Here is a 26239-nt window from a genome sequence, read left to right as displayed (position 1 = left end):
CCCCAGTTTTACCCATGTGTGAGGAGTGGCCTAGTAGATAGGACCTTTTGCTCCCCCTGGCAGCCGGAGTGTGAAGTGTAATGTGTGTCTGTGATACCTGCAAGGTGAACTCTTTTAGTGCAATCAGACGTACCATCACTCCCCCTGGTGGAAGAGCGACGTTACTGCAACGACCAGGACAGTGCGGCGCTGCACTCCGAACACAGGAGCAGGATCCAAAGGGCTGCAGTGGAGCAGAGCGAGGGCGCACAAAGGAACTAGGAAGACAACTGACTTGGGGCCGACACACATCTGCACTGACACTGAATACTAGATCTTGAATAAAAGACTAAGTGAAGCCCGTGTGGGAAACTGTACATAGGAGAGCTAAGCGGCCACTGCATATTAGAATAAGTGAACACCTGTGGAAATTTAATAAAAAATTCACTGGCCATCCACTATCAAATCATTTCCTGATCTATCATGGTGGCTCACCTAAAGGCACTATCATCACAGGTTTGAAAGTTGTCCAAAAGAGCTGGAGAAAGGGCAACTACAGTGGGGCAAAAAAGTATTTAGTCATTCAGCAATAGTGCAAGTTCCACCACTTAAAAAGATGAGAGGCGTCTGTAATTTACATCATAGGTAGACCTCAACTATGGGAGACAAACTGAGAAAAAAAAATCCAGAAAATCACATTGTCTGTTTTTTTATCATTTTATTTGCATATTATGGTGGAAAATAAGTATTTGGTCAGAAACAAACAATCCAGATTTCTGGCTCTCACAGACCTGTAACTTCTTCTTTAAGAGTCTCCTCTTTCCTCCACTCATTACCTGTAGTAATGGCACCTGTTGTTGTTTGCTTGTTATCAGTATAAAAAGACACCGGTGCACACCCTCAAACAGTCTGACTCCAAACTCCACTATGGTGAAGACCAAAGAGCTGTCAAAGGACACCAGAAACAAAATTGTAGCCCTGCACCAGGCTGGGAAGACTGAATCTGCAATAGCCAACCAGCTTGGAGTGAAGAAATCAACAGTGGGAGCAATAATTAGAAAATGGAAGACATTCAAGACCACTGATAATCTCCCTCGATCTGGGGCTCCACGCAAAATCCCACCCCGTGGGGTCAGAATGATCACAAGAACGGTGAGCAAAAATCCCAGAACCACGCGGGGGGACCTAGTGAATGAACTGCAGAGAGCTGGGACCAATGTAACAAGGCCTACCATAAGTAACACACTATGCCACCATGGACTCAGATCCTGCAGTGCCAGACGTGTCCCACTGCTTAAGCCAGTACATGTCCGGGCCCGTCTGAAGTTTGCTAGAGAGCATTTGGATGATCCAGAGGAGTTTTGGGAGAATGTCCTATGGTCTGATGAAACCAAACTGGAACTGTTTGGTAGAAACACAACTTGTCGTGTTTGGAGGAAAAAGAATACTGAGTTGCATCCATCAAACACCATACCTACTGTAAAGCATGGTGGTGGAAACATCATGCTTTGGGGCTGTTTCTCTGCAAAGGGGCCAGGACGACTGATCCGGGTACATGAAAGAATGAATGGGGCCATGTATCGTGAGATTTTGAGTGCAAACCTCCTTCCATCAGCAAGGGCATTGAAGATGAAACGTGGCTGGGTCTTTCAACATGACAATGATCCAAAGCACACCGCCAGGGCAACGAAGGAGTGGCTTCGTAAGAAGCATTTCAAGGTCCTGGAGTGGCCTAGCCAGTCTCCAGATCTCAACCCTATAGAAAACCTTTGGAGGGAGTTGAAAGTTCGTGTTGCCAAGCGAAAAGCCAAAAACATCACTGCTCTAGAGGAGATCTGCATGGAGGAATGGGCCAACATACCAACAACAGTGTGTGGCAACCTTGTGAAGACTTACAGAAAACGTTTGACCTCTGTCATTGCCAACAAAGGATATTTTACAAAGTATTGAGATGAAATTTTGTTTCTGACCAAATACTTATTTTCCACCATAATATGCAAATTAAATGTTAAAAAAACAGACAATGTGATTTTCTGGATTTTTTTTTCTCAGTTTGTCTCCCATAGTTGAGGTCTACCTATGATGTAAATTACAGACGCCTCTCATCTTTTTAAGTGGTGGAACTTGCACTATTGATGACTGACTAAATACTTTTTTGCCCCACTGTATATGCAGCAAATGTCCCTGGAAGAGAGGAGAATGATTTTTGAATTAGACACCTTGATACCTAAGGGCCTCAATAGTGAAATAGAGCTATTCGCCTTTAATGTATGAAGATGCCACATGATCGCCGGTAAATATAAAAAGCACCTAGGACCATCTATGGACTATCCCTGATGAAGGAATCCATGAATTCTGAAATGCGTAGGAAGTTTGGTCCATCCCGCTCTCCGTAGTGACCGTGACATCACGAAAGGTCTTGTGCACCTACCGACTCTCACAGCGGCATCTCATTCCCGCTGCATGCAGGTGAACTTTCCCGGGGGCAGCCTGTCACCAGCCGGGACAGGGCTCCCTGGTTCTTCTAACTTGAACATCCAATTGTGGACTCTACGGCACTGCAAGACTCCTTGATGCAACCATAGACATCAGCGATCAAATGGCAACACGGCACCACAGGTATTTATACAAAGAACCCAAGAGTGCTAGCATATTCCTCATCTCCTTTACACTATGCCTGATTGCCTGCTCACTTCTGACATGCTAAACTAGCGGGGCATGATTTTTAGCACATGGTACAGTGCTACAAGTTGCGACGGCTTTACTTAAAGTCTTTTATTCTTAAAGTTTTTTATTCACGATCTAGTATTAATTTTGATTATATTTACATTTTATTCATTATATTTTTTAGTCTATCATTTCACTGACCACTACGGGGCTCACCTTAGCGCAAAAACACAGGTTTTCGGTTTATCCAATTTCAGACTTTGGGACAAACTGGGTGGGATTGTCCTATTATTTGCAGCAGGGGCCCCTCTAATGCTAGCGCCACTGGTTTAATATACATTTATTGTTTTCATTTACTCATCTGTCTGCCCCATCACCTTTCAGGTGCAGCTTTATATGCTTTCCCCCTGCTGGTATTTCCAGCTGGTGATTGTCACAATAATGCCAAAAATGTCATATTGTGAGTTTAGTCTCAGAAGGTTACATGGCTTCCAGACACACACTGCAGATTTGACCCCCCTTTCTGCCCCTCTGCATTCGCTCATACAACAAACAATATTTGAGCAGTTTTATCGCTTAGCTGCAAACTACTCATTCCCCCGCCCATCTACTTCTAGTTGGAACTGAGTTTCCTTGTTCGCTTTAAGTTCTATCTAGCGGCACCGATTTGGGCTAGAAAGATAAGAATTATATATTCCGGATGTCCTTTGGTAGATCTATCACCCACTGAAAGCGCTAGCAGCTAAACGCAACAAGTGCAAAGTGCGGATTTCTCAGTAAGCGGTTTGCGTAATTACTTCGGGTTTACAGTTAAAAGAATCCTTATGATGTGGGGCAGATCCTGATCATCGTGTCTTACCTGATGAAGACTGTTTAACCATTGAAATGCGTTCTGGTTCAACACTAAAATCCTTGTTTTGGTCTCATTTCCAGCGCTCCTAGGACAGTTATTACTATTCTTTACTGCATTTTGTATCCTCCTAGAAGGTTAACGGCTGGAGCTGCGGTGGACCCTTTGCTTTCAATTTTAACTTTGACCCTCACAGCGCTCCCCCGTGACAGCTTTCTTTTCCCTTGAACTTATGCGAGGTTGACACAGCAAGTTACGCATAAAAAATAGTTTTCATATTCTAAGTAAAGGGAAGGTGTCAGCCTCTAAGTGATGTCAACCCAGGGGGAGTGCCTGGGATTTGGGCTAAGAATATCTTAGTGAGACAGCATTCCCGCAGCGTTTTCTGTCTTGCGGCTGTGCAGATATATGATGCATCTGGATATATGGAAGTCCTTTCTCCTTCATAGCACACAGCCAGTCACAAGCTGAATGACCTGTAAGTGTTCTATTCAATTTTAATCCCATTTTATTTGCAATGTACACATGATTTTGTCTTCTTTATAATATCTTTTATACTTTGTAAACACTGCCTGCCTTTTTATGGCGAAAAATATATAATTTACTAGCTTGTCTCTCCCTGCTCTATAAGTGAACTGTCGCTTCCTCCGAAGTGAACTATGCTACTGATTTGGGTTGGCTCCGGACCCTTGTAGAATCGGAGCTGGTGGCAGCATACTTTGTTCTGTGCGATTGGGAATATTTGTAGCGACGGCGTCGTTGATAATTATTGTTCATGCCTGTGTGGGGAGTAGTTATATCGCCCTTTCTGCAGTGTGCCCATTAGCCAGTTCATAGCAGGCGGCCTTTCTGGCGACTAATTACCCTAGGTGCAGTACCTAATCTGATCTGAGGGTAAGGGGGGGGCGCGACTGAGCTGCTAGTTCCAAACTGGAATAGGGATATAGATAAATCCCCTTCAGAAGGAACCAGGGGCAACCAAACAACCCCGGTTTGTGACAAATTGGTGTGAGTAGTGGGGACAATAAAGGTATCCTCCCCGGGATCCCTGACATATTGTTGGCAGCATGGTGGGAACCAAGACAGTGATATTCTCATTTCATTGTCCAACCATATTGCTGTATGTCAGTTAGTGAAAGACCAGCTAGGGTTTCTCTTTCTGCTTACATTCTTTGCCCTGCACCTATCTTGTGTTTCTTTTTAGCATGTCTGCGGCATATAGTCCAACAGTACATACTTTTTAATCCTTCATATTTTTTTGTTTTGTCTACCTACAGATGGTTAAAAGTGTGCTGGATAAAAAGAAAAAAAAAGATCCCAGAATGATTAATTTACACTCAGCTCTCCATTTCTTTAGGAGGAATGTTAAGTGCTCGACAGACTTTCAGGCAGGATTGGTCCGAGTTGCCCATGTGTAGTCTGTGGTTAGGGCTATCTCAGCTCATGCAGGAACAACTAAGGAATGCGAGGGTCAGGATCTCTAGTCTGTACGGGAACTAGCAGGGTCAGTTGCCGTTTTAGTGTGTTACCTATTTTCACGAGTGAGCTGCTATACTATCATAACAAAGACCAAAGCGCCCTAGGGGCAAGTTGTATTACAGATAGAAGGCAACTCCCCAATGAGTAATGAGGAGAGTTCTTCCTGAGAATCCAGTGTAAGGAGGTCCAACCCAAGGGAGAAGATGAAGTACCAGGAAGGGCGCTACATACACAATAACAATCTGTCCCTGTGTGTTTAAAGTAGAGAGCGTGAGTGAACCCCCAAATGAGCAGAGGAATGCTGCATCATGGAGGATTGCTGATGATGGGGAGCACCTGCAGTGTGAAGGGAAGCATTACTACCACTCCAGGCTACCCAGAGAATTGGTCAGAGGCTGAACCAGCAAGAGGAGTGCCAGAAGGCAAGAGTGTTCCAGATGATGCAAACTAAGAGGGGTCTCACAGAACTGAGCATACCAACGCTGGTATCACACCCACAAGGTATGTGGAAGACTATTTCATCTGGCAATACATTATGTGATATTAGCAATACTGAGGCTACCCCATGAATCATCTACGGTCTGAAAAGGGTCACTCACTCAAGGATTGGCGAGTTTAAATAACGGAGAAATTTGAGTAGGTGGACAGATGATTCTCATTGTGAGGCGTAACAAGATGTCTGCGAGCAGGCACCACTATCTACCAAAAATTACAAGAGAAAGTAGCAAGAGCTGCATCAGCAGGAACTTCAAAAAAGAAATACGTGGTTCCTGAGGGGGAGAGATTGGAGGAGACACAAGGTCAGGTGACAGCTGTTGCAAAGTTAAAAATGCTATAAGAGGCCAAGGAGAGAAGTCAAGGGGAGTAATTGATGCCTGGACCTGTAGCAGGACAGACATAGGGCAGGTGTTGTCTTATAGCCACCATTGCGAAGTACCAGTTCCGCGTGAAGAACTGGGAGATCAAAGCCGAGAGCGAGCAGCAGAGGGAAATTTGTTTGAGCCATCAAAGTTTATCAGATGCAGTCTCATCCTGCACCACGACCCCCTACCTGTCCCTGGCCAAAATACATGCACCTTTCAGAAAATCATCAGCATTAACTGGAACTTGTGACAAAAAAAAAAAAAAAAAAAAAAGTATATTTTCAGTTTACTGTAATTTATAGCAACTTTGCAGATTAATATTAATATATATTTATAGCATCCCCCTCCATTTTCTATGGCAGTTTCAATGTTCTAGAGCAGTCACCTTTAATAATTCATGGTACAACCCTAGTTTTGCAATATGTTTTCGGTTAGCACCTGTTCACACTAGCCTAGATGTGCGTGCTCATCTCTATTTGTATCAGATCCTTTTTGGACATGTGCACTCCTAGTCCTATCAGCCACAGGTGATTTTAACCAGTTAGTTGGTCCATTCCTGCCCCATAAACTGTAGGCTTTTCTGCCCAGGAGAGGCGACATCAGGACAGGGACCCAACTTTGAAGGACATCTTGATGTTGGCAGTTCGGCTAATCTATGCTCCAAGTACCTTTTTTTGCAGATTAATATTTCACATATACATAATATAGTATCTTCCCCATAGGTGTGCAGTGAGTCACTAGATGCTGTAGATCACATCGGCCATACATCACCATTCTGCCGCTGCCCGACTGCATTTCACTTTAAGAAAAATAACCAGCCAATAATGTAGACAGGGTTATTATTACAGTGAGGTTTATTCAGACATTACAGCAAATCCACAAGTCGTAAGATGGAAGCTTCCTATGAAATACAGATCTGGAAAAGGAGACAAAACCTGATATTACAGTAGCTATGAGCAGACTTTATCCTCGTTTGTCACAGAGTCTGAATAAGCCTCAACCTCGCACATGGACAGGTACTCGGAGCGTCCGGGGATCACCACGCTGATGTACCGACCCTCCATCCCAGGACAGCAGAAGGTCAAGGTGGAAGAGGCAACACTAGTGACTGTGCCGCACCTGGAGGAGAAAACCAGCAAATGTGACCATCAGTGGATCATTCCTTCATAGGTCACAAGACACCGGGCACAGTGCATACACTACAAAAGAGGCATCAAGCTTGGAGGTTACACTACAAGAGACGCAGATCTCTGTGGTTATAGTACCAGGGAGGCATCAAGCTTGGAGGTTACACTACAAGAGGTGCAGATCTCTGTGGTTATAGTACCAGGAGGCATCAAGCTTGGCAACTTGCAGTTACTATTGAACAGTAACATTCTGTACCAAGTTTTGAAGTGTAAGAGGCACAGACTGCAGTGTTATTACCAGGAGGCAATATGCTCAGTGGCTCCAAATTAACAAGAATATTTCTCATTCTTACAGCCAATAGTCCATCCAAGCAGATTCCTGGCCGCTTAATGGTCCTGCAGGGCGCCTCTGGCTGTCGGGAAGCCCCCTCACTTTGCTCAGCCCTGATGTAGCTGCAGTCCTCGAGCTCATCACATGCTGTTTCCCACCACAATCTTAGTTGCCATCTTAAGCCCTGCTATGTTATCACAGGTGATCATGTAAGGGGTGTACCAGGACCGACCTGTACCTCACCCCTCTTTTGCAATTAATGTTTGTATATTGTTGTGCAATATGTATATAAGGGTATGCTGTGTAATGACAATGTACATATGTTATTTTGTAGGGGGATGTGTGGTATGCAGGATAGCCACTAGAGGGGGGCATATTAGAATACTACAGGATAAGACAGTTATAGGAACTAGTTAAGTTTAGGAGGGGCCAACTGTGGGATAAGATAGTAAGCCTTTTTTTTCCAGTGGGACCAGGGAGCCCAGACAGTCCAGTAGGGCTTTAGAGTGCGGGCAACATAGTGGGCCCCGTAATATTTGAAGTCAGGAGCCCTTATGTCCAGGGCTTGGGTACTGAAGTAAAAACCAACAACAGTGGAATGCGGGGCAGCACCAGCTTACTACATGGGCAGATGCCCTTATGTCTGTTGTGAAACGGACAGGGGAACCCCTGAAGGTAGTAAAGCTGGATAGAAGGAGCACTGTGGTACCAGATGAAACATAACAACCTGGTAGAATTCTAGAAGAAGTAGGGAAAAGCACAAGAATAGACAAGGGTGTGTACTGTGATGTTCCCTGTGAAGTTGCTGTACTTCACTGGACGTAGTGCAAAAGAATTCAAGTAAAGTTGTCTGTTACAAGTTAAAAACTGGACTCTAAAACCAGCAGGAGTCAACCCACAGCAGAACAGATGGGACCCTGATGGTGCAGAAGAGGTTGCAGAAGGTGTGCTGCAAATGGGACTGTATGTATGTATGTATGTATGTATGTATGTATGTATGTATGTATGTATGTATGTATGTATGTATGTATGTATGTATGTATGTATGTATGTATCTGGTGGCCAGGGTGCGCTCCAACAGCTATCATTTTGGCCATGAATATGGCCTTGGTCCCTCTCACAATCATGCTTTAGGTCATGGGGAGGGGCGGGATGACACCAATCCACGCTGTTTGATCGCCCCACCTATCAGCCAGGGAGCGTTTAAGGGATATTTGGGTAGTGATGAACGCTTTAAGTATCATTTCGATCACCATCTGAAATATCGTACAGTGCACATAGGCGGCCATTGTTCTCAACAGAACATGCTGGTTACACAGGACGATATGCTGCCAAGAATAAGGATCGTGTCACCTTACAAAATAATTATTTGCTTGTTCAGATGATCAGCAACTTGTGCAAAGTGCACTGAACTTTTGTTTGGTCTCCTAGAAAACAAGTATTTAGCTTCTATGAACTTACACCGGGTTGTTGTTGTCAGGGGAGTTTCCGATTCGGACCTCTGCCCCCATCAGTCGCTCAGGACAGCAGTCCATCCTGTTTGTCATGACGATAATGGAGATCTTGTAGCTCTGCTTCAGGTCCAGCTTCCACCAGGGATCCTTCTCCAGGTTGGTGTGAGTGCAGGAATCACTATTGAAGTCGGTGTCTTTGTTCCCATCGATGGCGTTCTTGGCCAATCCGCTCCTGGGGGAGTATGGATAGTCCGACACCTGGGAGGCCACACCGGTCCATGCTAGATTCATGGCTGAGGAGAGAACAGAAGAGAGATGATGAATGGGATGGATGATGGATGATGGATGATGAGATGTGGGTGCTGCCAGCACTGGTGACATCTGATCCTGGATCCATCAGATGGATGAAGGGGCGGTTGGCTCGGGGGCAGAGGGGCATGTACATAAGCTCCTCATTTTAAAACTGCCCAGACACCAGGTGTTTAGCCACACTGTACTTTTAAGACACGGTCTTACTGTTGCTACTGCAAGGGGTGATGCAATGGGAAGTGGCAGTGGTTACACAAAAAAAAAAAAAAAAGCTGCGCTAGTGAAAAGGAAGAGCAACTTAGGTAGTGCAGGCTGGTACCACATTGTAAGGCCAAGAGGAGAGATGTACTGCAGCAATATATATTTATTAGTGGTTGGGAGGAGAGATGTACTACAGAATTGTAAAGAGGCACTGACAGGAGTAAATCTGCGGCCCTATCACCATCTGTAAGACGCTCACATGCAGCAGCACACTTCATGGTACATGCAGGGGTCCGGAAGGAGGGAAGAGTTTGTGGGCTGGGAGACGTCATTGCTATAACTAAGGTGAGTATGTCCAGCTATCGCCCCATATCGCTGCTCCCATTCGCTTCCAAACTCCTGGAGCAGCACGTCCTCGCTGAACTTTCCTCCCACCTAACTTGCTCTTTGACAATCTAGTTTCCATCCCCATCATTCCACTGAGCCCGTTTTGACCAAAGTTACCAATGACTTACAGCCAAAGCTAATGGACAATACTCTGTACTCCTTCTAGACTTGTCCTCCGCTTTTGACAGTTGACCACTACAGATCCTCTCCTCCTTTGGCAAAGGCCTCGCCCTATCCTGGATCTCTTCATACCTTTCAAAACCGCACATTCAGCGTCTCCCACACTACCTCCTCATCCCACCCTCTCTGTTGGAGTCCCAAAAGGCTCTGTCCTAGGACCCCTCTACTCTTCTCAATCTATACACTTGGCCTGGGACAACTCAAAGTCCCATGGATTCCAGTACCACCTCTATGCTGATGACACTCAGATCTACCTCTCTGGCCCAGATGTCACCCATAGCTCCCAACCGTCCCTCATTGTGCGGGACTGTCCCGGTTTTGATGCTTTTCCCCGCTGTCCCGCACGGGGCACTGCTTCCGGCAGACAACAGGAGAAGCAGCCGTCACACGCCCCCTTGTGTTAGGCCACGCCCCTTCCGTATGTTCCCGAGTCTTCCAGTGTGCGTGTGCGGTACAGTTCAGAGAGGGAGAGAGAGGGGACACTAGTTCTTTGAGATACGTAACAGTCACCACCTTACCAGGGCGAATTTAGGACTCCATTACCGATGCCTTTTTATAAACGCCGCCTAATAAAAACTAAGTAGGTTTTTATCTTTGGAAAAATGGCCGCCCTCAGTGATGTCATTAGACCATCTGGAGACAAACCTGTGTATTACAGTGCACGCTCTTGTGTTTAGAATTGTTAGGGAATGCACTGCCGGATACCTTTGACTGACAGGCCCATCCACCAATCAGCTGCTCGCCGAGCTCTGTGGATAAATTAGAGGAGAAGGGCTAAGCGGCAGATAGGAAGGATGGAGTGGGAAGAAGAGTCGGTGGAGTTTCATAAGGCAAGTGTTACATTGCATACCTTCTCATGGAGGTGCTTACTGAGCATAAAGTTCTGTGCATGGTGCGTTTTCATGTCCCGCCATGGAGTGTGTGTTCTGACACTGAATACTGCATACCCAGCTTGCCATGGTGCTGCTGGATGAGGTAAGTAAGCTGCTTTATGTGTGGGGTCAGGAGGTGTTTGCAGAGTGGATGTAGCAGAGCCATGTGTGTACGAGGTCAGGTGTATGGAGCGGAGATCAATGTGTACGAGGTGTACGGAGCGGAGCCGTGTGTATGAGGTGTATGGAGCGGAGATCAATGTGTACGAGGTGTATGGAGCGGAGCCGTGTGTATGAGGTGTATGGAGCGGAGCTAAATGTGTACAGAGCGGAGCCGCGTGTATGAGGTGTACGGAGCGGAGCCGCGTGTGTACGAGGTGTATGGAGCGGAGCTAAATGTGTACGAGGTGTACGGAGCGGAGCCGCGTGTATAAGGTGTACGGAGCGGAGCCGCGTGTATAAGGTGTACGGAGCGGAGCCGTGTGTGCAAAGTGTACAGAGCGCAGCCGAGTGTGTAGGAGTAGCTATGTGTGGCCATTATACGATACGAAGTATCATGTGTGGTCATTATATTGGCCACACATGATGCTCCATACTGTATACAGTATGGAGCATCATGTGGGGCCATCACACAGTATGGAGTACTGTGTGGCCATATTTTTTCTTTATAATTATTCTTTATGAAACAGTGTGATCAGCAGTGCTACATGGGTGTGGTTGGGACGTGGATATGGGTGTGACTAGTTATGGACGGGTGTGGTCAGAGGCGTGGTCTAATTGCCGCAAAGCGTGTTGCGTGCCGCAAACTTTGTCCCCCTTTCCCATCTTCAAAAGTTGGGAGGTATGCGTCACCTCTCTGGTCTCCAGAATCTCGGGAGTGTTTATCAGCCATATCCTCCTTCTCCGCTCGCTTCCTTAAACTCAGTGTGGACAAATCTGAACTCATCTTTCCTCCATCTCACAGACATTTTTCCTGACCTATCACTTTCCCCTGTACCAGAAATCCGCTGCCTCAGAGTAACACTTGACTCTGTCCTTCAAACTGCACATACAAGCTCTTTCCACCTTCTGTCGCCTCCTGCTCAAGAATATCTCCAGAATCCGTCCTTTCCTCAACCCTCAATCTACTAAAATGCTTGTGCATGACCTCATCTCCCGCCTCCACACCCTCCTCTGTGGCCTCCTTGCTAAGGCCGGCGTCACTCAGCGTAGGGAAATATGGTCCGTATTTTACGGCCATAATACGCAGTAATTTTCACAAAACACTGTTCCGTATTCAATGCGAGGATGCGATTTTTACGGACAAATGTATCCATGTGTCATCCATATGGCTTCCGTACGGCGATTTTTTTGCGCAGGCTTGCAAAATGGACAAATCATGGATCCATCGGCTAAAATATTCCTAAAAACCTATAAATTATATATATACATACATACATACATACATACATACATACATACATACATACACCTATTCTAACACCGCTGTGTATTTCTTGCAAGTCACACGCATGGTCCGTGTGTAATCCGTATTTTTCTCGCCCCCATAGACTTTCATTGGCGGATTTTTTTGCGCAATACGCTGACAAATGCAGCATGCTGCGATTTTGTACGACCGTACAAGACTAATACGGATCAGTAAAATACGGCAGATAGGAGCTGGGACAGAGAGAATCATTTTACCGTATGCAATCTGTATTTTCTGCGCCTCTCATACGTCCGTAAAACTCGCCAGTGTGACGCCGGCCTAACACCCTTTCACCTCTCCAGTCCGTCCTTAACTTTGCTGCCCGACTAATTCATCTCTCTCCTCGCTACTCCTCCACTTCTCCCTCCTGCAAATCTCTTCACTGGTTCCCAGTCCCTCAGCGTAACCAGTTCAAATTATTAACACTGACCTACAAAGCCATCCATAACTTGTGTCCTCCATATATCTCTGAACTAATCTCCTATCTTCCCTCACGTAATCTCCGGTCCTCCCAAGACCTCCTTCTCTCCTCTACACTTATCCGCTCCTCACCCAACCACCTCCAAGATTTTTTCTGAATATCCCCCATCCTCTGGAATTCTTTGCCCCAACACATCCGACTACCAACCACATTCGGATCCTTCAGACGGAACCTGAAAACTCATCTCTTCAGGAAAGCCTACAGCCTGCACTGACCCCGCTGCCTCCTCACCACTACCAAAGCTACCGCCTCACCAACACCGGAGCTCCTGCAACCCTCAACCTATTGTCTCCATCCTGTAGAATGTAAGCCCACAAGGGCAGGGTCCTCGCCCCTCTGTCATTGTTAGTTTGTTTACTGTAAGTGATATCTGTAATTTGTATGTAACACCTTCTCATGTACAGCACCATGGAATCAATGGTGCTATATCGATAATGATATTAGTGCATGGATGACTGTGCCAACAGATTAGATGGATCACACAGTAGTACTCCAGGTGTTGACCGCTGTGATCAGTCTGCATCTCCTTATGGTGATGGCAGCAGCAGTGCACTGGACCTCTTTTAGGGATGGGTGGGCGCAAGTAGAGTTTTGGTGACACACACACACACCTTTAAAAAAAAAATAATAAAATGTTGGGGTGCAGACTAATGTCTATCATTACACCATGAGTAGAAAATATATCATTGGTCAATCCAAGAAAGGGGGCGAAGACGTAAGGGGGCCAAAATGAGTGTTTGGACTGGACCATGGTGGCCTCATCTGTCTGGCAGCAGTGATGATCCAACTTTTACATCTCACTGCCGACACTACAGTCGCTCTGATCGGACTTCACTCCCCATGCACCAAGAACCACCGCATCCAAGACCGCCATCCAGCAAGACCTGCCCCACCCAAAGCACAACATGTGGGATATAGTTGCAGCGCCCCAGAGTCCTGGTCTTTGCAGTACTGTGGCTCCGCCACTATGGGGAGCCATGGTGCGTCTGATGGCACTGAAGGAGCTCATCTGACCAGGTATCACAGACACCAAGATATTTCACAGCTGGGCCTCCGGGGGGAGCTAAGGGTGCTATTCATTAGGCCACTCCCCACCATAGTGGGTAAACTGGGGGTCAGGCAGGAAGTTAGAGGAGAAAGCTGACTGGATTGGAACGAAGCAACACCTTGTGGCAGAGGGTGTTGTGGAGGAAGAGACAGTAGGGTCTCTGTCAGGGGTGGGATCCTGACAGAGGCTTGGCATTTGAAAGAACGTAAAGGGACCGTGCCTGCTCCGGGTAGTGGCGGTGCCCAAGAAAGGACTAGAAGCGAGATAGATTGTGCTGAGTGAGAAACGAGATCAAGCAATAGGAGAATACCAGTAGGGGTCGAGCTGTAAGACCGGAGCAACACCCTACTGAGGCGCACTACCGGTGGCCCGGAACGCCGAGAGAGTATTTCAACATTCAGCTTCAAGCAATACTCTAAACAGCGGCAGGACAGTCAGTCTAAGGCGGGCTGTCTCACACAAATCACCTATGAAGTCTTGGGGGGCACCTTGTGGAGAGGGGCGACTCTAGGGTCCCGGAAGAGCTCCGAGCCTACCCGTCAAACGGGTGCCGTCCCAACCAGAACATCAGGGAGGGACGGAGGATTAGAAGAACATCATTTAATCGAGTTGTGAGGGAACTTAAGAAACAGACACAACGGTTGTGGGGACTTTCCGTAAGCACAGCAGGGAAGGACCACAACACATAGCGCTAGAAGGAAGGCACAGATTTCCACCTGTGAAGAGAGCTCTGGAGGTGCCATTGGACCGGCCGGACTTGCGCAGCCTGGTGAACCGTATTCTGGACTGAGGACCCAGAGATCTTCAGTAAAGAGGTAAAGAGACTGCAACCGGGTGTCCTCGTTATTTACTGCACCGCACCACCACCACTACCGACATTCGACACACCGTTTACTGTGCGCCCCACGGCAGGGTCACGGATCGGGCCTAGCCACCGTGACAACCCCAGAGCAGACTCAGAGGCCCGGTACCGGGTTACCCCTCGGCCCTGCGGCGGTGGGGGCGCTACAACTTGGCGTCACGAACAGGATCTACTTAAGCCTGAGGAATCGGGTCATGTGTGCCTTGGAACTGTGATTTATTGTGCTTGGACTGTACTTTATTGCAAAGACTGTGTGTCGCCATTTGCCGCCAGAAGTTCCCGCCAAAACCGCCGCCATTACAGCGCTGAGGAGAGCGCAGGAGAAGAAGGGCGTGGAAGTGGGCGTAAACAAGCTGAAGAGCGCGAAAGACAATGGCCGCCCAGTCTAAGTATTTCTGCCCCTTGAGGACGTGTCCGTCAGCAGCTGAGGTCCGCCTCCTGATCCTCAATGGTGGGCAGAGACAAAAAAAACTAAACCGCCCACGAAGGAGAGAGCGGGAAAAGGACCAGGAAGAAGAAGTCAGCGACATCGAGGACGCCATGGCCAGCCGCCCGGAGCCGGAGCGTGGGGTCGGAGCCGAGGACTCGCCCAGCTACCCGGAGAGGCACCGCAGCCAGACCTCCACAGTTGACGCTGACCTCCTGCAGACGGGAGCGGACGAGCTGATCCGCCAACTCCTGCGGATGCCGCTGAGTACTGAGGCCGGGTGGAAGAAGACCATCAACGGGAGCCTCACCAGACATCTGTCGGCAGCCTCGTCTGGTCCGGAGCAAGAAAGAAGTTCCAGCGCTCCGAAGCCAGAAAGCAAGGCCCTGCCGGAAAGCGAGATGCTGCAAACGGAGATGACAGCGCCGCAGCGCAAGGCCCTGCAACCAGCGTTCCAGACCCCAGCGGAGGCGGAGCAGACCGGCACCGGAGGGACCGCATCTGAAGCAGGTATGAAGGACGACCCTGCCCTGACGACCGACACCACTCCAGTGACTGCTAGTGCCCCAGCTGCTGACTCCGATCCAGTGACTGATCTTGCAGCAGCCGCTACCCCTGTTGCAGCAAATGCCCATACTCAAGCTGCGCGGACCTCCATCGCTGCGCATGATTTCACCGTACTTGAAAGACGGATTAACGGCGTTTGTTCAGCACTGGGTGTAACCCTGGACCTCACTTTGCCCAGGCCAAGAAGGGTTAAGTGCCAGGTGCAGCCCTGGAAGCCGTCCAACTAAACCTCGGAAACCTGAATATGTAAATAGTTAACTGCTTGTTTCCCTGCTTTTTGCTGCTTTAAACCCGACCTGGGTTATTCTTAAAGGGATCCCTTTGTTTACCCGGGATCCCTTCTTCTACTTTTTGTTTTGTTTCCTGTTTATTCACTACTGAAAGAACTGCTGGAATCATGAACAGTGCATGATACAAACTCTTTGTAAATAGTTTGCACCTTCTTAAAGGCGCTCCCTACTGGTTTTACTTAAAGAAGGACTCTTTGTGAAGTTACCGCAGCGGAGCCTTTGCTGAGTACGGACTGGTAGCTTGAGAAGATATGCTACCTCAAAGAGACTTGGTCACCTCTTAAAAAGGGTGATATTGCTTTAAGACAGATAGTAGTAATGTCTTGACAGAAGAAAATGATGATGATGTTTTACATGAAAAGTTATGTGTATTTAACAAGTTAATTGTGGAAAATGTTTGATAATGTTGATAGAAAGATGAGGACAGAGAGAGTGAACCCGTATGGGGTTAGTTAGTGAGTCCTCTTAGGAGCCTTGAAGAAATGGCTCATTGATCCTAAACTGAAAGTAATGTTCTGTTCTATACTGTGTATAGTAGTTGAAAAGGCAGTAGGCCCTGGCTGAACGGGGCGGTCCTGTAACAGAAAGGAGAGGCAGAAGGTCTGGTCCGATAGGACAGGCGGTCCTGCAGATCTAAAGAAGGAGAATGAAAAAGTTAAATTGCCTTATAATGTGATTATAAGAAGGTCTTTAGTGGATACAGAGTGTATGTCCTTAAAGGCAAGGTTAAATTATTGTTCAACAATTTTGCACTTAGTAGAATACCCCGGTTGGGTAAGAAAAGCTAATTATAGCATGTTGCTATGATATTTAACCATGTTTGTAACGTTCAAGTGTCCTCACCTCCCATAAAGGGAAGCTCTGTTCAAATATGCTTATTGTTATTGCACTCAACAAAACTGTATGTCTTTTTGCTAACTTGTATTGTTGTTTTCTTCCCAGTCCCGGAGTACTGTGTTTAACCAGGGGGGAGTGCAGCACCCCAGAGTCCTGGTCGTTGCAGTACTGTGGCTCTGCCACTATGGGGAGCTATGGTGCGTCTGATGGCACTGAAGGAGCTCATCTGACCAGGTATCACAGACACCAAGATATTTCACAGCTGGGCCTCCGGGGGGAGCTAAGGGTTCTATTCATTAGGCCACTCCCCACCATAGTGGGTAAACTGGGGGTCAGGCAGGAAGTTAGAGGAGAAAGCTGACTGGATTGGAACGAAGCAACACCTTGTGGCAGAGGGTGTTGTGGAGGAAGAGACAGTAGGGTCTCTGTCAGGGGTGGGATCCTGACAGAGGCTTGGCATTTGAAAGAACGTAAAGGGACCGTGCCTGCTCAGCATAGCGGCGGTGCCCAAGAAAGGACTAGAAGCGAGATAGATTGTGCTGAGTGAGAAACGAGATCAAGCAATAGGAGAATACCAGTAGGGGTCGTGCTATAAGACTGGAGCAACACCCTACTGAGGCGCACTACCGGTGGCCGGAACGCCGAGGGAGTATTACAACATTCAGCTTCAAGCAATACTCTAAACAGCGGCAGGACAGTCAGTCTAAGGCGGGCTGTCTCACACAAATCACCTATGAAGTCTTGGGGGGCAACCTGTGGAGAGGGGCGACTCTAGGGTCCCGGAAGAGCTCCGAGCCTACCCGTCATACGGGTGCCGTCCCAACCAGAACAACAGGGAGGGACGGAGGATTAGAAGAACATCATTTAATCGAGTTGTGAGGGAACTTAAGAAACAGACACAACGGTTGTGGGGACTTTCCGTAAGCAGAGCAGGGAAGGACCGCAACACATAGCGCTAGTAGGAAGGCACAGATTTCCACCTGTGAAGAGAGCTCTGGAGGTGCCATTGGACCGGCCGGACTTGCGCAGCCTGGTGAACCGTATTCTGGACTGAGGACCCAGAGATCTTCAGTAAAGAGGTAAAGAGACTGCAACCGGGTGTCCTCGTTATTTACTGCACCGCACCACCACCACTACCGACATTCGACACACTGTTTACTGTGCGCCCCACGGCAGGGTCACGGATCGGGCCTAGCCACCGTGACAACCCCAGAGCAGAGACTCAGAGGCCCGGTACCGGGTACCCCTCGGCCCTGCGGCGGTGGGGGCGCTACATAGTTGCGCATCAAGACACCTCAGCCACTAAACATTTAGACTTTAGAGAACTTGACAAATGTAAGAATCTAAGCAAGTGACAGCTAGACCACCATTTGCTGTCACCAGAAATCCAATGTCCTTCATGTCACCTGGCACATTATGGCAGACTGGTGCCTAGGATACAGTGCAGGTAGTACGGCTGTATGATCACAGCACCAAGATGGAAGGTCATCCCTTGTGGGTGCAGGAGACCTCACAGCATCTCCAGACATCTGACCCCTCCACTATAGCCCACCCCGTGCACAGGATCTCACCTCCAGGTGCAGGAGCGCATCCCAGAGCCAGAACCACAGATCCCAGCAGAATCAGCGACAGCAGAGGATTCATCCTGGGGAAAGAGACATGGAGCAGTCAGTAATGTCCACAGAAGAGAAGATCATCTTCCTGATCCTGTGCAGACATAACCCCCCTCATCTGTAGGACAGGAGACTAATCTATTACTCCTGGTTATCAGCCATTACTGGGGAAGGCGACAAAAAAAAAAAAAAAACACCAATAACAGGGAGTAATAATTACACAGTGGAGAAAGGAAAAAAAACAAACAAAAAAAAACAAACCCACACACGTGACAAGTTCAACTAACCACAAAATCTTAACATGCGAGTGTTTGATTGTGAATACTTCGGATGATGTGAAGAAATACTAGTTGTAGCTGACATTTTATCAGCATCTGCAGTCGTTTAGGCACAGATTCAGTATGGCTGGCGAAGTACACGAATCCATGGCTACCCAGTGTCTTTGGGCATATTGTGCCACCTCAGCGACTCCTTTAGGGCGTCCATCGTGTCACGTTCTGCCTCTTGAACCGTTTTCTATGGGGTTAGGGTCCAGGGATTACCGGCCACTCTGAGTGTTGAGGTCATTGAGAGTTTGTCGTGGTCTTGGCTTTGCCCTCGGGGGCTCCACGATGCATAAAGTAGTCACACTGACGAAGCCCCCAAAAGCTAAAGAAACAATTTTCCAAGACATTAGAACAGATTACTTTCATACTCACATTCTTGGAAGTACGGACAGCCCTGCCGGCACGCTTCCACCGACTGCTCCCCGCACCTCACACCGTCAGGTACTTAACCGTATATTTCGGGTCACACGGTACAGTCTGAGCCTCCCCTGACCGACCTAAGAGCGCTCATCACTGAGCAGCACTTTCTGCCACTTTCCAGACATTTTATAGAAGTTGCCTTTTCTCCTCCATGGCTGCAGTGAGCGGAGACTTCTTGGTCGGCCCAGGTCCTTCTGCAGCCGGTGGTGACGACTTTTCCTAGTTGCGACGTTCTGGAGGAGCGGAGGGGACTTCAGTTCGGCAATATCACTGCACACTTCAGAAGCCAATCAGTCCTTGGTGACGTCATGGGCCATGTGCACACGTCGTGGATTTGACGTTGCTGATTCGCAGCAGTTTTCCATGCGTTGTACAGTACCATGTAAACCTATGGAAAACAGTCTGCAGTGCACATGCTGCAGAAAATACTGCGGTTTATTTTCCACAGCACGTCAATTCTTTGTGCGGATTCTGCAGCGGTTTACACCTATTCCTCAGTAGGAATCCGCAGGGGTAAAAACGCAGGTGAAATCTGCAGCAATTCCGCAATAAATCCACCGTAAATCTGCAGGTAAAATGCAGGGCGTCTTACCTGCGGATTCTTAGGAATCTGCGCAGAAAAATCCAGAGCAGATTCCGCAGCGTGTGCACATAGCCTTAGGTGCCAGAGTCGGACGTCCTCTGCGGTAGCGACCCAGGAGGCAATGACCGCGCCGACCACTTCAGGAGATAAACTGTCTCGCCACGCCCAGATCTGTAGCTACAGCAGGCAGTGAATCCCCTTCTCTAGCAGTCACGGCACTGGATTTCTCTCCCATTTTAAGCTTCTGCCGACCCATTGGGGGAGAATCCAAAACTGTCTAAAAGCAGCGAATCAGAGTGCAGCTTTCATTTTACCAGAGCATTGTGAGGAATGAAAGCCGAGCTTTGATTGGTGCCAGTTTTTGATTTCCCCCCCATGGCCTTGGGGTACTTGGAACCGTGTCCGGTCTTAAAGGGGATGTCACAATGGCTGCGACCCGGTCCGTGGCCCTGGGCGCCCAATTAAAGGGGAAGGTCCCCAAAGGGACTATTGTAAGAGTATTGCTTGTGACACCACCTGTGGTTGTCGGTCAGTAGGGACCGACGCCACTTAAAGGGGTTCTCTGGGGTGATGGTAGGGCATCTAGATGGTAACGCTTCCCACAGGTGAAGCGGGGTCCCCAGGGCTTCCCAGGTGTATGGCCAGATGGTGTAAGGCAATGAATGCGCAAAGAACGAGGATACAGGTTTGCAACTTTGTTTACTGTTGCTAGTAGTAGTCCTCCGTCCGGGGTACCAAGTGCAGGGTAGCTGTGCTACGGCTGGCTTGGAGGCAATAAGTGATCCCTCAGGTGTGGTCCGTAAGCCTTTCCTACTTGTGCTGTTTAGTTGGTTAGGTCCCTGCCGCTTGAAGCTCAGTGCAAGTCCCCTCTCTCCTGTCCTAAGACAGATGTCTGTACGATATGCAGTTCGAGCCTGTTTATAGGAACTCCATCATGCCCTGGGCTCTAAAGTTACTGCTTCACCCCAGACTTGGTGCAGGCAGTTGACATACAGTCCTATGCCCTCCGGTTCTGCTAAGTGTCTTTGAGTCCCACTATAGCCTCTGGCTCCCGGTACCCCATTCCTGCATTCTAGCTCCCAGGGTGTTCTTCTGCTGTTCCCCTGATGAGCCTCTTCCCTCTAAGCTCTTCCACAATTCAACTCCTTCTGCTTCTCACTCTTTCCAGGGGTAACAGCTCCCTCGTGGCCGCTCGGCCCCCACGTCTGCTCCAGACGTTCTTCTCTCCTGGAGACCAACTGTCTCCCTCCACTGTCTTCCTCAGACTGGCTGAGACTGACTCCTCCAGACCAGGATACATAAAGTGTAAGAGCTCCCCCTCCTGGCCTGGGTTCAGATTGTGTTGAATGCGAGTGCCTTACCTGGTAGATAGAATCTCCCTTGCCTCCAAGCGTGATATCACCCTCTCCGAAAGGAAAGCAACAGCACTGCAGCAACCGGTTACCTGGGGTGCTGCATGTGTACTTTTAACCCCTTAGAAACCAGGCCAAATTTTTCAAATCTTACCAGTGTCACGTTATGTGGTACTAACTCTGCAGCGTCATTAGATCTCAACCCTTTGAAATGTTTCTTATGACACATTGCACTTTATGTTAATGGTAAATTTAAGGCCTCTTCCACACTAGCGTCGTGCACTGCACGTCGCCATGCGTCGTTCTGTAGAAAAAACGCATCCTGCAAAATTGCTTGCAGAAGGCGTTTTTTCTCCATAGACTTGAATTAGCGACGCAGTGTGACGCATTGCCACACGTCGCAACCGTCGTGTCTCGTCAGACCGTCGGCAATAAAAAAGTTACATGTAACTTTTTTTGTGCGTCGTCAGCGTCTTTTCCGACCGCGCATGCGCAGCCGGAACTCTGCCCCCGCCTCCCCGCACATCACAATGGGGCAGCGGATACATTGTAGAACTGCATCCGCTGCCCCCGTTGTGCGGCGGTTTCACTGCTAGCGTCAGTGCGCTGCAACGTCGCATAGCAACGTGCGGTGCACGACGCTAGTGTGAGATATGCCTAAATCATGTTTTCTGCATTTTTTAATATAACAAAAGTTTGACAAAAAAATAAAAAGTTCTAAAAATTAGCAATTTCCAAACTTTGATTATGCCTTTAATCCAGGTAGTCAGACCACATAGTGGTCATTAAACAACATTTCCCTCAGGTCGGCTTTACATCAGCACCATATGTAATTCGTTTATTAGGATGTTAGAAGGTTTAGGACTGTAGCAGCATTTTTTTCTAAGAGATTTACAACACATTTCTTTAGGGACCTATTCCATTTTGAAGTGACTTTGGGGGTCCTATATTTTATAAAATCCCCAAAAGTGAGACCATTTTAAAAACAACACCCCTCAAACCTGCTGTCAGGTGGATTATTAACCCTTCAGGTGCTTTTCAGGAATGAACACAAAGTCACATGACAGGAAGGAAAAAGTCAATTTTTACCACCTAAACGTCGCTGACTTCTGAGCAGGCCGCCATTTGTCCATGAATTGCTATGGCAAACACCAGGACCACAGTCATGATCGCAGGACGCCCATGGGGATAATGCGGAGCCTCCCACACTGTTAACCATTTACATGCTGTGGTCACTATTGACAGCAGCATGTTCGGGGTTAAGAAACCATGGCTGGCACTAAAAACCAATCACGGCTGATACCGCGAGGTGGCAGCTGTCGTGTACAGCCGCTGGATTTACACCTGTCAGGGGAAACTATGGTCTGATATGTGAGGTCAAAGACATTGGTGGTCACTAAGGGGTTAAGAAGCAAAATAAAAACAGATTTTGGGTAAGTTCACACTGGGCGTTTTTATGCTAATTTTCAGCTGCTTTTTACCCTACCAGCAAAGCCTAGGAGATGTCAAATCTCACATAGTTCCCCCCCCAGCCAGATTTTGTGCTTGGTGCTTTTCATGGACATAGGGCATGTCACGTCACTTGCAGGGTTTTTCACCCATTGGCTTGAACGGGTGCAAAAAGACACAGGGATCATTATTTGCAGCTTTTTTTCCTGCAGAAAAGTCATGGGCAAAGACAAGTTAGCCCCCCCACCCAAGAAAAAAACCCCACACACCTAAACTTGCATTTTTGCAGCAGCTTCTTTCCTGCCAAGAAATCAGGTTTTGCTGCAGAAAAAAAAAAAAAAAAAACCCTCCATGTGACCTCACCCTTTATGTGTACAGTTTGTTGCCAGCGCTGCGCTCACCCTCAGTAACGGCTGATAACAGTAATGGATTGTAGGATAGGAGACAATTACTCCCTGTTATCAGCCGCCGTGCTGCAGTCAGGAGCCCCCCAGGTGATGCCACAGAGCAAACCCTCCAATCACCTGCTGTAGAACAGCGCTGAGGTCAGGCATGGCTGATAACCGGGTACAGTAGCTCACATTTACCTTTCAAAAGTACAAGCAACTTTCTCCCACACCTGCTCAGTGCCAGCACCTCTCTTCTGCAGCTCAGCAGCCTCACAGCTGGGTATTTATATGCTTTTACTCTCTGGCCACGCCCCCTATCCATAGCTCCTCCCTAGGCCCCTCCCCCTGAGCGCACAGACTGACAGAGTCCCGGCCCCCTCCCTCGTTGGTGGTCAGCGCGGTGCAGCTGGTGACCAGTAGTGGCCGCTCGCTCGGCTCGGGGCTGCCCGTGTCTGCTGTTTTCTGCGCTCCTCACACTTCTCTACTGCTGAGAATCCGTGTAAGAAACTCGCCCTAGTCTCCCGCCTCAATACCCGGCAGTGCCCCGGGACCGGAGTGTGCGGCTGCATGCATTTCTATGTAGCTGAGCGCTCCGGTACGAACCGCCGGCGGCAGCGCCAGGAATTGATGCGAGAGACTTGTGCTGCACTCGCATGTCTGACCCCGGCCTAAGGCTCAGTTCACACGATGAGCATCTGGTGAGTTATCGATGTCGCAGATTTTCTCCATTTCATTGCTTGTGTTTTTTCTATGTGTTTATGTTGCTGTTTTTTCCTCTTTTTCATGTGTCATGTAGATAAAGCCGCCTTGTTTTCGATGTCTCCTGGTCTCAGGCTTTACTCCTCCAGCCCGGTGCAGATTACCTGCGCTGTTTGACTGCAGAGATCCGTGTGTCGTAACCAGTGCCTTCCCCTGTCCCACCACTCCGTAGTAAAAGATACCGACAAGCCTGGATGGGGTGAACAGGTCGGTCACAGTTTATTATTTGCAAAGTAGAGAAGGGCAATTACATTTCGCGACGGACTCATTGCTGAAGGCCCCGCCGATGACCGCTGGGCCAGCAAGCCGATGAGAGGTTACGAACCTTTGACCCCCTCTACCTGCTGCTGTGACGTATATAAAAAGAACGTCAATTTTTTTATTTTTTTTTTAAATAATTTAAAATATTTTTAACAATAATAGCACAGTACATTCACCAGTTTATAAGGGAGGGAGGGTGGGACAACAGCTTCCGAGGGTCAGCCGGGGAGAAAGAGGGAGAACCTGGTCCCGTCACTAGAATTTAACCCCTGAGGGTGTGGCCAGACTCCCCTCCTCTCCCCGGTTGGTCCGCTGGGCGTCCCAATCGTGACATCACCTGGGGAAGTAGTGGGAGGGGGGAATTGGGCACTGCACGGTTTTCCCATCTAGCTATCCCTTAAAGGGGCTCTGCAGTCAGAGGCACGTTCCTTAGGCCAGTTTCACACGTCAGTGGCTCCGGTACGTGAGGTGACAGTTTCCTCACGTACCGGAGCCACTGACACACGTAGACACATTGAAATCAATGCATCTGTGCAGATGTCATTGATTTTTTGCGGACCGTGTCTCCGTGTGCCAAACACGGAGACATGTCAGTGTTCGTGGGAGCGCACGGATTACACGGACCCATTAAAGTCAATGGGTCCGTGTAAAACACGTACCGCACACGGACGTTCTCCGTGTGCCGTGCAGGAGACAGCGCTCCAGTAAGCGCTGTCCCCCCCACATGGTGCTGAAGCCGCGATTCATATCTTCTGTGCAGCAGGGTGGGGACATGGAGCTTTATTTTAAACATGAAATACCACTAAAAAAATGGATTATTCATATCTTCTTTACAGCAAACGCTGCTGCACAGAAGATATGAATCGCGGCTTCAGCACGATGCAGGGGACAGCGCTAAACTTTAGCGCTGTCTCCTGCACGGTGCGTGTGGTACCCAGTGGGCACACGGGAGGCACACGTGTGCCACACTGATGTGCCACAGAAACGCAGGGGCACACGGACACGGATAATTCCGGTACCGTTTTTTTCCGGTACCGGAATTACAGTGGGGCAAAAAAGTATTTAGTCAGTCAGCAATAGTGCAAGTTCCACCACTTAAAAAGATGAGAGGCGTCTGTAATTTACATCATAGGTAGACCTCAACTATGGGAGACAAACTGAGAAAAAAAAATCCAGAAAATCACATTGTCTGTTTTTTTATCATTTTATTTGCATATTATGGTGGAAAATAAGTATTTGGTCAGAAACAAAATTTCATCTCAATACTTTGTAATATTTCCTTTGTTGGCAATGACCGAGGTCAAACGTTTTCTGTAAGTCTTCACAAGGTTGCCACACACTGTTGTTGGTATGTTGGCCCATTCCTCCATGCAGATCTCCTCTAGAGCAGTGATGTTTTTGGCTTTTCGCTTGGCAACACGGACTTTCAACTCCCTCCAAAGGTTTTCTATAGGGTTGAGATCTGGAGACTGGCTAGGCCACTCCAGGACCTTGAAATGCTTCTTACGAAGCCACTCCTTCGTTGCCCTGGCGGTGTGCTTTGGATCATTGTCATGTTGAAAGACCCAGCCACGTTTCATCTTCAATGCCCTTGCTGATGGAAGGAGGTTTGCACTCAAAATCTCACGATACATGGCCCCATTCATTCTTTCATGTACCCGGATTAGTCGTCCTGGCCCCTTTGCAGAGAAACAGCCCCAAAGTATGATGTTTCCACCACCATGCTTTACAGTAGGTATGGTGTTTGATGGATGAAACTCAGTATTCTTTTTCCTCCAAACACGACAAGTTGTGTTTCTACCAAACAGTTCCAGTTTAGTTTCATCAGACCATAGGACATTCTCCCAAAACTCCTCTGGATCATCCAAATGCTCTCTAGCAAACTTCAGACGGGCCCGGACATGTACTGGCTTAAGCAGTGGGACACGTCTGGCACTGCAGGATCTGAGTCCATGGTGGTGTAGTGTGTTACTTATGGTAGACCTTGTTACATTGGTCCCAGCTCTCTGCAGTTCATTCACTAGGTCCCCCCGCGTGGTTCTGGGATTTTTGCTCACCGTTCTTGTGATCATTCTGACCCCACGGGGTGGGATTTTGCGTGGAGCCCCAGATCGAGGGAGATTATCAGTGGTCTTGAATGTCTTCCATTTTCTAATTATTGCTCCCACTGTTGGTTTCTTCACTCCAAGCTGGTTGGCTATTGCAGATTCAGTCTTCCCAGCCTGGTGCAGGGCTACAATTTTGTTTCTGGTGTCCTTTGACAGCTCTTTGGTCTTCACCATAGTGGAGTTTGGAGTCAGACTGTTTGAGGGTGTGCACAGGTGTCTTTTTATACTGATAACAAGTTTAAACAGGAGCCATTACTACAGGTAATGAGTGGAGGAAAGAGGAGACTCTTAAAGAAGAAG

General features: G+C 48.1%; 1 protein-coding gene across 1 annotated transcript; it reads right to left on the bottom strand.

Moving 5' to 3' along the window:
- Positions 1 to 6674: 6674 nt before the first annotated feature.
- On the bottom strand, positions 6675 to 23041 carry LOC143783147 (fucolectin-like). The gene is made up of 4 exons (XM_077271470.1): positions 23013 to 23041; positions 18251 to 18326; positions 8758 to 9043; positions 6675 to 6957 (listed from the first exon to the last, which is right to left on the bottom strand). Exons 2-4 carry the CDS (start codon positions 18321 to 18323, stop codon positions 6789 to 6791), a joined length of 528 nt encoding a protein of 175 aa, XP_077127585.1. The 5' UTR covers positions 18324 to 18326; positions 23013 to 23041; the 3' UTR covers positions 6675 to 6788.
- Between the last annotated feature and the right edge of the window lie 3198 nt (positions 23042 to 26239).

Source organism: Ranitomeya variabilis, chromosome 6, assembly GCF_051348905.1.
Source record: "Ranitomeya variabilis isolate aRanVar5 chromosome 6, aRanVar5.hap1, whole genome shotgun sequence".
Taxonomy (NCBI): Eukaryota; Metazoa; Chordata; class Amphibia; order Anura; family Dendrobatidae; genus Ranitomeya; species Ranitomeya variabilis.
Note: the sequence above shows the minus strand (reverse complement) of the source record. Positions and strands in the feature narration are given on the sequence as shown.

Excerpts from the sequence above, each read along its gene's own strand:
- LOC143783147 (XM_077271470.1), bottom strand. The coding sequence starts at position 18,323 with ATGAATCCTCTGCTGTCGCTGATTCTGCTGGGATCTGTGGTTCTGGCT. Across the intron at positions 9,044-18,250 it reads ATGCGCTCCTGCACCTGGAG|CCATGAATCTAGCATGGACC; the intron begins GTGAGATCCTGT and ends TTCTCTCCTCAG. Across the intron at positions 6,958-8,757 it reads CCTGACAACAACAACCCGGT|GTGCGGCACAGTCACTAGTG; the intron begins GTAAGTTCATAG and ends TTTCTCCTCCAG.